This window comes from Toxotes jaculatrix, chromosome 12 (assembly GCF_017976425.1).
Source record: "Toxotes jaculatrix isolate fToxJac2 chromosome 12, fToxJac2.pri, whole genome shotgun sequence".
Lineage (NCBI taxonomy): Eukaryota > Metazoa > Chordata > Actinopteri > Toxotidae > Toxotes > Toxotes jaculatrix.
The window spans coordinates 19,016,029-19,028,537 of record NC_054405.1 but is presented as its reverse complement, the minus strand read 5'-3'; the positions used below and the strand labels follow the sequence as shown (position 1 = coordinate 19,028,537).

At 42.2% G+C, this 12,509-nt stretch overlaps 1 protein-coding gene across 2 annotated transcripts in view; it reads right to left on the bottom strand.

Moving 5' to 3' along the window:
- The window catches only part of LOC121190655 (transcription factor COE1-A-like), an 86,141-nt gene that overhangs the window by 62,508 nt on the left and 11,124 nt on the right, over positions 1–12,509 (bottom strand). For both annotated transcript variants that reach the window (XM_041051572.1, XM_041051573.1), the window contains exons 5-6: positions 12,016–12,089; positions 8,045–8,113 (exon numbers count right to left, since the gene is read on the bottom strand). In XM_041051572.1, coding sequence (XP_040907506.1) covers positions 8,045–8,113; positions 12,016–12,089 — 143 coding nt within the window. The remainder of the gene's footprint in view (positions 1–8,044; positions 8,114–12,015; positions 12,090–12,509) is intronic.

Sequence of the window (12,509 nt, the reverse complement as noted above, 5' to 3'; positions counted from 1 at the left end):
GAGCGGAGTAACTCTTAGAGTAAACGAGGCATCATATCAGCCTCGACAGGAACAGATGGGAAAATGTGTGTGTGTGTGTGTGAGGCCATCATGATCTGAGTTTGTAGCTTTTAGGGTAACGTGATCCTGGCCTGAGAGTGTGTATGTGGAGAGGGGAGCAGGAAGGGAGGATGAGGGAGGTGAAAGAGGAGGAAAGGGGGAGGACAGAAAGAGGAAAAGGGTGTGTGTGTGTGTGTGTGTGTGTGTGTGTGTGTGTGTGTGTGTGTGTGTGTGTGTGGAGTAGGGGGGTTAGGCACACATTACACATCTGTGTGGACCCTCTACAGTCATAGCCCATGGCAATTCAGTTTTCTTACTTATATTCACTGACCCATACCCAGCAAGATGGGTAGAGAAAGACAAAGCAAGGGAGGATAAAAAAAACAAAAACGTGGCTATCCTCAGCTCTCTATCTCCTTGTATAGCAAAAATGACCAAAAACAACAAACAAACAAAAACCACATATTTCTGTGATCTATCCTCAGCCTGCAGTCCCGGGCCTTAGGTGTTTGCTGGAAGACAGATTTAAAGACAAATCTAATACACAGAGACAAACAGTCAGGAAAAGGAAAACAGGGAGAGAGAACATGATAATGAGATAAATAAAAGGGGAGAAAAAGAAAGAGGGAAGATTGAAAGAGCACCAAAGCTCCCGATCTTGACAACACAAGCTCCAGCTCTGAGCCCGGACGAGCCAAGAACAGTTCGCTTAGACAGTTAGTCGACAAAAAAAAATGGTGTGTGTGTGCTTGCCTGCATGCGTGTGTATGTCCATTAAAGCAGGCAGTTAAACTAAATCAGCAAGTAATGTGAATGCCGAGCTTCTAAATGCTAGGACAGGTGCCGACTGAGATACTAAATGAGAGAAATGAATAAAACATACCCCTCTCTCTCTCTCCCCTCCTCCCTCCCTCTCTCTCTCTGTCTCTCACCCACTCATACACACAGTGTCAGACACACACACACACACATATATATATATACAAGCACAAACACAGCGAGAGAAGTGAATGCTGACATTAAGTCGATGGTATGAATAATTCCCAATAGTCCTCATCTCCAAGCAACCGCTGACCTTTAACACAGGAAGTGATACTGCAGCATGAGATCGAGGGAGAGAGAGAGAAACTGGTATAAAAGTTACTGTGTCTTGAGAGTTTTTGTCTGAACCAACTTGACTTGGAAAATGTGACCTCTTGATAAACTAAGACTTTTAAAACCTGCACGTTTAATGGCATCCTCATCCCAACAGACTCAACCAAGCTGAAATGGACCATTTTCCACTTTTGATTTTCCAAAAAAAAAAAACAATAAAAATTATAGTAACACCCTGCAGCCAATGGTCCTGGCCCCTACTAATACAAAACTCTGTGTTGCCAAGTGAGGAGGATAAAGAGAAAGTCCCTCAGACAGATGGTCATGACCTCAGCACCTCTAACAGCACACAGCCTCAGCACAGGCCTAAAACAATCTGGACCAAGCAAATTATAGCACCCCCCCCCCCCCCCCCCCCCCCCCCCCCCCCCCCCCCACCCCCCCACCCCCCCCACACTGACATTTCCAGAAGCAGCAATGTACAGTATGCCATAAGCCAACAAAATAAACTGTGCTGGGTTTTGGCTATGGTTATAACAATCACCACTGCATTACATTGTTAATCTACTGTGTATCTCATGTTAGCATACTGTGTGTATCCTTGTATTTTTTTTTTCCTTTTTTAATGATTTGTTTACAATGATGTCAGTATAGTATACTTCTGTTTGTAGTACAGTTACCTTATCAGAAACATAAGTCAATGACTGACACTAAAAGCTTAAACACTTTATGTCATACAAATCATCCAGATCTTTGTTTTGATTTGGATGTAGCGATGTAACTGGGTACTGCCATCGATAATCTTTTGACAGCAAAGACAACAAAAATGGTCTGTCTCTGGAAACACCTTCAGAAAATTAATACGTGCTTCTGAGGTTTTCAAACATCACAAGACATTTTTAGTACAGTGTTAATGTATTCAAGGCACAAACTGTGACTCGGTGTAGTGTAGTGTTTTGTGGATTTAGTGCAAACTATCTGTTGTCTTTTTGTCTTACACTGTGGATTATCACACTTATATTTTAAACCTACGACATGCTTTGGCAATATTGCATTTTATTATCGTCCTGCCACTATAGCAAATTTGAAGTTGAGAGGATGAAGAGCTGAAAGAAAAGAGGGCAAAGAAGGAAAAGAGAGATGAAGACTGGTCAAGGAGGGAGAAGGCATAATATCTTACTGTCTTTTAGTGTGTGTGTGTGTGTGTGTGTGTGTGTGTGTGTGTGTGTGTGTCAGACAGTGACAGTTGAGCGAACAGTGACATACCAGGTTGGCAGAGATATTTTGGTAACTAGGACAAGAGAGAGAGAGAGATAGTGAGGAAGACAAAGGCAGAAAAGATGAAGAGATCGTTTAGAAGATTCCCCCTCGCTCCCTCTGTCGCCTTTCTTTACCTCCTCCTCCTCTCCCTCCTCCAGCTGATTGACAGCGCCCCCTCCTCCCCCACCCTGCGCTCTTTGATTGACAGGACTCCCCAGACTGAGGCTCTTATCCCCTGAAACAAACCCTGCTCTGCTCCTCCTCACCTCCTTTCTCTCCTCTGTCTGCAGAGACAAGCCTCCACCCTCCCTCTCTCCTCACCCTCCTCCTCCCCTCACTCCCCCATTCTTCCTTTTTCTCCCTGTAAATGCTTTCTTATCACCTTCACCTCCTCCATTCGTTTCTCCATCCCTTCCTCCTTCCTCTCTTTCCCATCATCTCTTCCTCAAGCTGTGACCCCTCTTAACCCTATAGATTACACACACACACACACACACACACACACACACACACACACACACACACACACACACACACACACACACACACACAAGTGCACATGCACACAGAGAACCCCTTAAACCCCTCAGGCTTATGTGGGCCCCTTTAGACTTTGGGAGGACACACACTGGTACCCATAACCCCCCTACACTCACACACAATATCACACACTTTCAAACCGCCTTCCTCAAGTCTTGACACTGATCTAAGCCCTGAGCACACACTGCCTGAGACTATAACCCCCCGAAACACACACACATACACACACACGCACAGCCTGAGCCTATTAAGCCAATCGTAGAAGTCTAAACAGGCAGTGAGCTGAGCAGTGAGGTAGGTAACCCCTCGGGGGCCACAGAGAGAGTAAAACGAAGTCAAAGAAGGAAAAAGAGAAAGGGAGAGGAGGGGAGGGGGGGAAGAGGAGAGAGGTGGGTGAGAGTGAGGGTGAGGTGGAACAAGAAAGAGAGAGATGAGGATGGGGGAAGTTGGGGTGTGGAAGGAGAAAGAACAGAAGAAGAGGAGATGAAGATGTTGAGTGATGGAGAAAAGACAGTAAGAGATACAAGGAGGAGAAACTGAATGGCAGCAGCTCCACCACACACACACACACACACACACACAGATGAGAAGAGTGGATGTTGCTCTTTAGGAGTCAAGCAGGCGTATGATAGGATATCGTTGCATGTCGTTAACCCTATATTAACCCTGAGAGGCTGCGGGACACTCACTGCGTCACAACATGGATTAACTGGGCCACACACACACACACACACACACACACACACACTACTGGCACGATGAGCTAGCTGTCAGTCACACACACATACAGAGAAATGCACACAAGGACAGATATCCTCACTGACACCGTGCAATGAGCTGTCAATCACATGCAAACAACATCTCTTCTCCATTTCTTTCACCTGTTTGTGCCCACAAATGAAATGGGCTTATTTTCTTAATTTGAGGCATTTCCTGTTGAAGTGGGACATGCTGAAGGGAAGGACAGCATTCTTTAAGAAAAAATCTGAGATGGTTTTATTGGTTTAGTTCACTCTGCTCTGATGATCTGGGAACTGTCCCATGTCCCTTCATTGAGTCATTATGGCCACTAATTTTAACCTGCTATTGAGGAGCGTCAAAGGTTCACTGTAACAATGGGATGAATGTCTATTCTGCCCTAGATCCCACACTCTTCTCTCCATCTCTATGTTTTAACAATCCAACAGGAGTCATTAGTGCAGTGAGAAGAACACCATCCCTCACTGGCTTCCCACATGGGAAAACGTACAGTAAATCTCTGCAGCAATGGACTGGACCAGAACTTTTCCTCTGGACCAATGAAGCACCTGAGTATCTGCTACTAAAAAAAAAAATAAAAAAAAAATACACGTACATGTTTTTGCCAAATGTCATTGCTAAGCAGGGTGTCCAATCACATGACACAAGTACTGCTTAATTTTTTTCCCCCTACTTTTCAGGTTCATCAAATAAAAACTAACAATGCATTAACATTTGAAGGAAGCATATTCATGCCTTTTCACCTCCAAAAAATTGATCCACAGAACATAAAACTTGTCCAGTCGTGGCCGAACTTTTTCATACAGCTGCATCTTAATATCTGATTGTTTACAAGCACTGACATGCTTATAGCTCTTATTTTGACTTTGTCTCTCTCTCTCTCCACATGTTTGGGTTGGACAGCAGAAATCCAGATGTTAAATTGAGAGGCTGTGAACCACTCGGGTGGGGGGTGGAGGGGGGGTTGAGTACAGGAAGTATCCCACGGTATCCACGGTAACCTTGACATTCCATCCTGACCAAGTTCCCTGACATCTCCCACAATTCACTTTGCTCCTCTCTTTTAGCCATGAACACACACACACACACACACACACACACACACACACACACACACACACACACACACACACACACACACACACACACACACACACACACACACACACACACACACACACACACACACACACACAGTCTAGCAAGGAAGTGCTCCAACTCTGTTATCCTGTCTTTTACTTCCTGTCCACACTGGAAGTGGGAATGTGTCACATTGTGTGGACTGACATCTGCTGCTTGTGATCACCTACACTTGATGAAATATCTAACATAGAGCACAAAGAACTGGCAGAGCTGAGAGAAAATGAGACTTTCATCTACAACAATTTGACAAACATCAACCACTATTTACATAGAGGCAATAATAAGATCAGTTTTCCAGGACAGCTCTGATTTCAGCTGGTCCTGTTACTGTTATAATAGTCATGGTGACTAGTGAGATTTGCTTGGGTTTATAGCAATATGACATGAAAACAGAAGTTCTGGCTGTTCAAAATTTGTTAAGACAATATTTCTTCATCTAAATCATAGAGTCACTGTGGGAACTCATTTAGTCTTAGTTGTGCTATTACACAGCACAGTCCATGTTGTCACACTTGTTGTGTTACAGTAATTATTCCAAATTATTTTCAATTAAAAAAAACATATATTGCATAGCTGTGAATTTAAAGTCTTTTAATTCATGTTGATAAATCACATTTAAGATCAATAAAATAATAATTTTAAAAAATATATTGGTTTAGGGATCTTGAGAAGAATGAAAATAATGTTAATAACTTAATAACCTGCATCAAGTTAGCTCTTGAATTGAGACAGCTACTGCAACACAAAGTTAATCCAATATCTGCAGTGGTGTCAGGCCCCCAGAAACGCAGCTGTGTGTTCCCAACTTTGAGAAATGTAAAACACAAATTTTTACTTGTTTTTACTGTACCCAGCTGTAGCAAACATAAGTCAAGAGACAAAGAGAGAAACAGGACAAACCCAAAAATGGGCGGGCTGCCTAAGGTCAAGTGTCACCAAACATCAATCCAATAACACACATATTATGATTACATATCTATTATTTTGCCCGTTTGTGTCTAATATATCACCTATTCTTTCTATTTGTGGCCCAGCCCAAGTCACAATCATCCACCCACACACATACACACACGCACACACAATGTACACACACACATACACACTCCTTCCAGGCAAATGTATAATGGTGTGTAATCTGAGATGTCTGAGATAGCCGACAAAAACACAAAAATGGGGTCTGTGGTGTAAAGATACTATAATGTCCTACGCACACACCCACACGCACACAGCTACGTGAACCTGTCGATCACGAAGCCTCTTGGACTTTGTGTCTTAGATAGGACACACACACACAACACTGAGATTTTACTCTTTGAAACAGACCCATCAAAGCTCACTTTGAGTCACAAGTGTTTATCCACTTCATGAGATTTCTCCAAACACAAAAATAAGTGGCGGAGGTGAGAGATAGGAGGGCAGAATCCTTAAAAGCTAAAAGTGGGAATTAAGGTGTTAGACTTGGAAGGAGCGGAGAGGAGAGTTTGAACTGTTTACTTATCATTATACATGACAAAGATACAAATCTATTTCCATAGGTGCAAGATAAGGTGGTATTTTTGTGTTAAGAGTGAGGTTAGAGTGTTAAAATACATATGTATAAATACACACTGACAGCAAAAATACACAGGAGATACATAGAATTGTTTTGATATTTGTCTTGATAACATTTGATTTGATTTGATTTGATTTGATTTGAAGAGAAAAATACATGAAACATTAATTCATGTATATTTGACCCTAAAAAAAAGTACAAGAAAGCATTGTACCAAAAACACTTGTTTTCTTTGTGGTTTAACAACAAAACAACAAAACTTCTCCACCTTTGTCTGTCTCAACTGTCAAAACTGAGCTAAATCATTGCTTTTGGGTTAAAACCTTGTACCTTCTCTCCAAAATGCAGAGAATCAGGAACTAAGAAAAGACTTGTGTAACTTGATGACAATGTAATTTGAGTTTGTTAAATGGGATTTAAAAAAAGATCTGAAAACTCTTCCTACATGACAATTTGAGGTAGGAAAACTGGAGTGTGTCATAATATTTAGTTGACTATAGAAATGACTTTTTAAAAGTATTTTTCCTCTATACTGCACATTTGAAATGTTTACAGACAGTTCAAAGGAATAATTCTAATACTTCTTCAGCCAGGAAGGAGTGCAGAAAGGTGAAGATGTCCAGACAGAGTGCAGCAAAGTGCAGGAGAGAGACTTTCATCACGGGAAAGACAGGCAGCACAAAAACCATGAGACAGGGCAGGCCCTGAATTTATGAGAGATTTGCTGCTACCGCTGAAAAATGAAAAGGTATGTTTCAGTCTGTTTTTCTGTGTTTTAGTCACTGCACGCCACCGGGCGAGAGTGATGAGAATCAGCACAATTTCACCTCCCTTCTTGTGAATTACTCACCGCCGAACACACACATAGGCGCACGCAGAAAAACCTGCTCACAGAGGGTTAAAACGACTGCCAAGAAGAAATCAGATTAAAATGAGGTTGGATCTCATTTCAGTTTTTCTCTGTCACTTTTTTCTTTGCTCATGACCCATTTTTCTGCACTGCAGCAGGAGAGACAGAAAGGGAGAGAGGAGGGGGAGTAAGGGAGAGATAACTTCAGTCCTCCTCCTCGACAGAGAGACAGGAAGAAAGAAAGAGACAGATAGACGGGCGGGTAGGAGCGTCAGTGAAAACGACAGACAGCTCCTGCTAGTAAACAGCTTTGTATTTTGCATTACGTAGAGGAAACGCACACTTATCTGAGTACTGTTTGTTCACTCAAGTCTGAAGGCATTCATAAGTGTGCATGTGTCTGTGCCTGAGCCTGAATCTGCCAGATATGAGGTAGTAACTGATGTGCATTTGTGTCCCCTCTGCGTTAACATCACTGAACTGCACATGCACCTGTAAATAAAACGTGTGCATGGACCTTTAATTGCCGCTGCTTTCAGCAGTAGGCCTCCCCTTATGAGGCCGGCTGTTTGTGTTATAAATGCAAAGCGCGAGTCTCAAATGTTTCACTCTGTCTTGCTTCAGAAGCCATCGATTCTGTCTGAGGAGCATCTATTTCAGGAGTGACAGCAGATCATCCAAACACACAAACATCCCATCCTACGCCACCATTCAAACAGGTCAACACAGTCCCTCATCCAATGTGTGTGTGTGAGTGTGTGTGTGCATAAGAGAAAGGAAGACAGAGACGGTGTGAGAGATGGTACCTGTCGATGATAACAGGGTCTGAGGGTGTCTCATTACGGTTTCCACAGCTCTTCTTGTCACAGCACCGACTAAAAGAGGAAAAGAGAAAGGAAGACACAGGGCAAAGTTAGAAGAGTTAGAGTTAGACACAGGGAACATACAGTCCAATATATGGAGGCTGAAATTTCCCTGTATAAATGAGACTGTCACAGTGTTACATTATGTGCTTTGTCTGCACTGATGTGACGTTTGTGTATCTAAATCCACAGCATTTGATCAAATCTGTCTAAAACAGGCCAATGGGAGTTTTACAGAGAGTCTGCCATGCTGAGCAGGTCTGCACTGACAGCATGGATAAAAATAGATTTATATGACAAGGCAAGTGAGTGTATAGCAGGATCTGAAAGAAATACACTTCATTTTAAGGTTACTAGCCAGATGGTGAGCTTAGCCACTTTGTGATGTGCTCCAAAACCCTGCTACATCTTTGTACATAGACTCTAGTACCTACCCATAGTGAGACTACTAACTGTCAGTAGTTTAGAGTCAGAGGTTTTAAAACAGATATTTCACCAAAGCTATAACTGAATTGAGACATCTGAGGGCAAAGCAGCATCACGAGGAGGGTGAGGAGGGCGTAACATGCACTCCAGTTGTAGTGCCTGGCCAAGCCATAGGCACCACCTGGTTGCCATCATTATGATAAATCTGACATGTTTGTTATGCTCCAAGTTTCTTTGTTTATTAGCAGAGCACAATGCACAAACCATTCAGTAGTTTAGCTAAAATAGCAATGAAACCCCAAATGAAGCCCCCGGGGCTCTCCCTAAAGAATGGAACAATGGTTCTGCGTATGAAGGCCATATGTCAAAAAAAAAAAAAAAAAAAAAAAAACTACCTTTAAAATCTGTGGCAATACATATTAAAAATTAAGCTTTGACTGTTGCAATGTCAGAAACAACAGCAAATAACAGACACAGAGATCATCTCCTTGTCTCCTTGTTTTAGATCTGGAATAACACTTTTTGTAGTTTTGAACCAGTAAAGGTTCACTTACTGCTTATTTTAAAAAAAAAAAATTGAGAGGCTAGTTGAATTTAATTTTGAGAAACTCTACATGACGACTACATGACAACTAAACACACATGCAAGTCAGACAAAAAACCTGGCATGTGCACCAAAATTCACACATGTACATACAACAAGTCTGTCTTTCTTGCATTCATCAATTATGAATGAAGGTGTAAGCGGGGGGGGGGGGGGGGGGGGGGGTAAAGTCTGTGGTAAAGAGTGAAAGGGTGAGCATTGGAGGGAAAGCTAAAACAAGAGGGCGAGAGGGGGGTTGGGAGTGCTGGGGAGGGGTTTGGGTGGGAAGAAGAGGAAGGGGAGACGTCTCAGGTTTCCCGCTGTCACAGATGGCAGAGGCAAAAAGAAAGAGACTGATACATTACACCTTGCACATTGTCTCCACTATCTGCTGCTCTGCCTCTCTTTCTGCTCTCTCTGTCATTTCCTTTCTGTGGCTCTATGATCTGGGTCACTACAAGGCCCCGTCACAGAACAGTGAAGAACCAGCGAGAAGTTAGAGAGGAGGAAAACGGTGAGAGAGATAAGGGAATGGGGGAAATGGGGGAAAAGCTACAGAGAAAGAGGAAAGCCAGGCAGGGATGGGATGGGTGAAGGTGGGGAGGGGTAGGGGAGGAGGGGAGGACAGAGGAGGAAGAGAAGAAGGGAGCAGAATGGAAGATGTTATAAATGGAGGGGTAGTGGGAAGGAAAACGAGGGGCGAGATGGGGGTAATGTAGCACTTATTGCTCTGGATCCTGGTGATCTAATCATCTACCTCTCCCCCTGCATCTCCTCCTCCTCCCACCACACACACACACACACACACACACACACGCACACACACTTTTTAACAATAGTCTCAACAGCGTGACTTGGAGATGCCATTCACCTTTTGTTTATGTGAAAATTGAAGTAATGTTTTTAATAAATGTTTACATTAGCTTGGGTAAAAGTAATCCAAATAAACCGGTAAGTCACTTAATCAATGTAAAATTAATTGTGAACAATTATGATAAATACTTAGTCATTATGTCATATATCTGAAAGAAAAATGCCAGAAACTCACAGATTTCAGCTTCTCAAATGTGAACATGTGCTGCTTTACTCTATTTTCTATCTTTGTAAGTTCAGTATATCAGGGTCTGTACTGCCGGTCGGACAAAACAAGCAATTTAAAGACATCATTTTCAGCTTTGGGAACCATTTTCAGATATTTTATGGATATTTTATGGACGAGTGTGCACACTCGTGATTAAAGTGAATCAAGATTTCCTTCTTCAAGCCAGTCTAAATCAAAAATGTTCATCTGTATTTGTTCATAATTAGTATTTGCTGTTTTCTTGCTGTCACTTCATTAGAAATGCTATAACAAATGACTCTGTGTTTGATTTTCTTTGAGTATAATTCCCTAATGAGATATCCAGCCTTTCAATATTAACATAATTCTCATTTTCCAAGAAGCACTTACTGCAAGTGAAATATTTGCTAACCAACATTTATCTAGGTTTTAAATACAGAGATAAACTTTACGAAACATTTCTATTAAATACATGATACAAACAGTATCCTCTGCCTCCCGCTCTGCAGTAAAACCTTTCATCAGTTTGTGCCAGAGCTCCAACCAGGTTTTCGACGCAGGTCTGTGCGGTGGCAGATTGGCTGGGAGCATATGGCTAATAGCACCACCATGACAATGAGCCACACTGATTAATGGGCGCCCTGAGCTCTTTGTGTGTGTGTTCTACGCTGTGTGTTGTGGGTGAGGCCCTCGCTGCAGAATCAGCATGTGAGAACACGAGGCAACAGCCGTAACTTTGACCTCAGCGGCTGCTGCAGACAAGCAAGTGTTTACGCTCGTTGCAGAAGTCATACTTTCTGCACTGCTGCTGCACCGTTGCTCCCCCAGAGGAAATGTTTGAATAATCCTGCAGGACAGGCGCAGGGTGGAGGCCTTTTTGCTGTACAAGTTCCTGTATACTGTACATGTAATGCAAAATGGTAAATTCATGTCTGCAGTTCATTCCCCACATAATGAACAACAATAATTTACAGTAAAATCTGTTGTCAAACACAATTTATTTATAAATTCCTTGCAAATCACATCAGAATTTCAATAGGTTTTCCCTTTGCAGCTGAACTGCCTGAGGAATATTCAGTGAGCTATAGAATAAAATATTAGCGTGCCCGATTTCACGGTTAAAATCCCTGCCTGTACATACAGATGAACCCCAATTTATATTGTTACACTTAAAGTTGTTCACCGACAAGGCCAGGGAACAAGAACAACTTAATTCATGTGCTAAATTTGAATTTTTATAACTGGTATGCACGAGTAAGTGTGCATATGCATTCTTCTTTGTGAGTATACGTGCATGTGTGTGTGTGTGTGTGTGTGTGAGTCCCTGCCTATATTTTATAGTCAGACTGTGGAGGAAGACCCATTTGTTAGCTATGAAACAACAGGAGGGTTCAGATTGACTAATGAGTTTCTCTGTGTCCTAATTAACCAGGCGTCACAGACACACACACCACGCGTGCATCCACACACACATCTATTGTATAGGATAGGTTGGTAAAATACCTCTATAAATAGAACTCTTTCCTCCCAACCTACTTCCGAAGAAATTCATCTTTAGATTATAATTAAAGCAACGACTCTGATAGCTAAAACTCATCTTCCTCAACAGATAAGGATTCATGTATATGCATCTGGGTGTGTATGTGTGGGGGGGTTAATGAGGGTGACAAAATAAGAAATGTATTGAGCACAGAGAGGTGACTACTGAGAACTTTCTGCAGACGAACAAAGTATGTTGCAGAAGAAAAGAGGAGCAGCTGAGAGGAGAGGAAAGGAGAGGAGAGAGGAAGGATCATGATGAGGATGGAGGTGAGCTGATGAAAGATACAATGCAGTCATCCTCACCTGCACATGATCTCATGTGTCAGCAGCACTCTGCACATCTCTGGGTTCTTGTCTTGGCCTTCATAAACAATTGCCTGAAAAGGGAGACACGCAGAGAAGAAAAGAAAATACACGGTTAGCTGACAGACAGCAAAACAGAATAAACACAGAGCTCAAATCAACAGTCTTCTCCACCCCTGATATGGTGTTGGTTTTAAGGATTAAGCTATAAGAGTTTCAGTTGTTAGACTGTGTTGTGTTAACTGGCTCTACAGTCACTGAAGAACATTATAAATAGAAAAATAACCATATATCATCTTGTTGCAATCCAGTTTTTCAATCCACAAAAAAACAAACAGAAAAAAAGAACATGGACAAGGCTGGTAGTTTTATAGAATAACAGACATATGTACAAGCACACCCCTGTGGAGATGCAAGTGTTTGAAAATTGGTGACCAATATACAGTGCTCTAGAGAGTATTTACAGCCGCAAGACAGTGTATGTATATTTGACT